The sequence below is a fragment of the Apaloderma vittatum genome, unplaced genomic scaffold (genome assembly GCF_000703405.1).
Source record: "Apaloderma vittatum isolate BGI_N311 unplaced genomic scaffold, ASM70340v1 scaffold27680, whole genome shotgun sequence".
Classification (NCBI taxonomy): Eukaryota; Metazoa; Chordata; class Aves; order Trogoniformes; family Trogonidae; genus Apaloderma; species Apaloderma vittatum.
The window spans coordinates 13,411-14,740 of record NW_009693309.1 but is presented as its reverse complement, the minus strand read 5'-3'; the positions used below and the strand labels follow the sequence as shown (position 1 = coordinate 14,740).

Sequence of the window (1,330 nt, the reverse complement as noted above, 5' to 3'; positions counted from 1 at the left end):
TACCTGGTCTTATAGGATGCTCCTCGCCCCACAGGTGAAATGCTACGACTCGGTGGAGGGAACCATCTACGACTACGGGGCCCTGACCATCGATGGGGACGAATATATCCCCTTTAGGAATTATGCAGGGAAGATGGTGCTCTTCGTCAATGTGGCCACATACTGAGGCCTCACCCTGCAATACGTTGGTAAGGGTCCCATGGGGCACGAGCACCCCTGGGACAGGGTGGGCAGCTGAGGGGCAGGCAGCGTCATGCGGCACGTCCCCATGGTCTGTTCTGCCCCAGGGAGCTGGGGGGGAACGCCTGCTCCCCCGGACCCAGCCACGGCCAGGTACATCCCGAGGCGTTGTCAGCCCAGTTCTCTGCTAACCCCTCCCCGGCTCTGCTTGCGCACAGAACTGAATGCACTACAAAATGAGCTGGGGCCCTACGGGCTCGTCGTCCTGGGCTTCCCCTCCAACCAATTCGGGAAGCAGGAACCTGGCCAGAACTCAGAGATCCTTCCTGCGCTGAAGTGAGTACTGCGGAGGGGGCTGCAGGGCACCTGCCTCCCTCGGCTGGGCTGGGGTCTCCAACCAGGCCATGGGTGCACAGGCTGCAGCTCCTGCTGGCCGTGGCCCCCCAAAGCAGAAGGTTTGGGGATCCTCCACTACCCTGTGCAGCCCTGGGAGCTGCCCACTCTGTGACCCCTCACAGGTACGTCCGGCCAGGCGGTGGCTTCGTCCCCAACTTCCAACTCTTCCAGAAAGGAGACGTGAATGGGGCCAAAGAGCAGAAGGTCTTCACCTTCCTGAAGGTAAGTGCCACGGCAAGGGGGGAGAGGGGGGCAGCACCCATGGGGATCCTCCACTACCCTGTGCAGCCCTGGGAGCTGCCCACTCTGTGACCCCTCACAGGTACGTCCGGCCAGGCGGTGGCTTCGTCCCCAACTTCCAACTCTTCCAGAAAGGAGACGTGAATGGGGCCAAAGAGCAGAAGGTCTTCACCTTCCTGAAGGTAAGTGCCACGGCAAGGGGGGAGAGGGGGGCAGCACCCAGGCTGTTTTTCTGAGGTGGGGCAAGGCGGTGATGCACTGGCCTCTCATTGCAGAACTCTTGTCCCCCGGTGGCGGAGGAGTTCGGGCACCCCAAGAACCTCTTCTGGGAGCCTCTGCGGAACCATGACATCAAGTGGAACTTTGAGAAGTTCCTGGTGGGCCCTGATGGCGTGCCTGTCATGCGCTGGTACCACCGTGCCAGTATCTCCGTCGTGAAGAACGATATCATCGCCTACATCAGGGAGCAGCGGCAGCAGCACCAGCAGCGGGAGGGCTAGGAGAGGTCAGGGCC

General features: G+C 61.7%; 1 protein-coding gene across 1 annotated transcript; it reads left to right on the top strand.

Moving 5' to 3' along the window:
• Positions 1–34: 34 nt before the first annotated feature.
• Positions 35–1,316, top strand: GPX3 (glutathione peroxidase 3 (plasma); the record flags this gene model as incomplete). The annotated part of the gene is given in 4 exon segments (XM_009878633.1): positions 35–188; positions 399–516; positions 699–798; positions 1,092–1,316. Coding segments are annotated over 4 exon segments (597 nt in total), but the record flags the coding sequence as incomplete, so codon positions are not given.
• Positions 1,317–1,330: the final 14 nt, after the last annotated feature.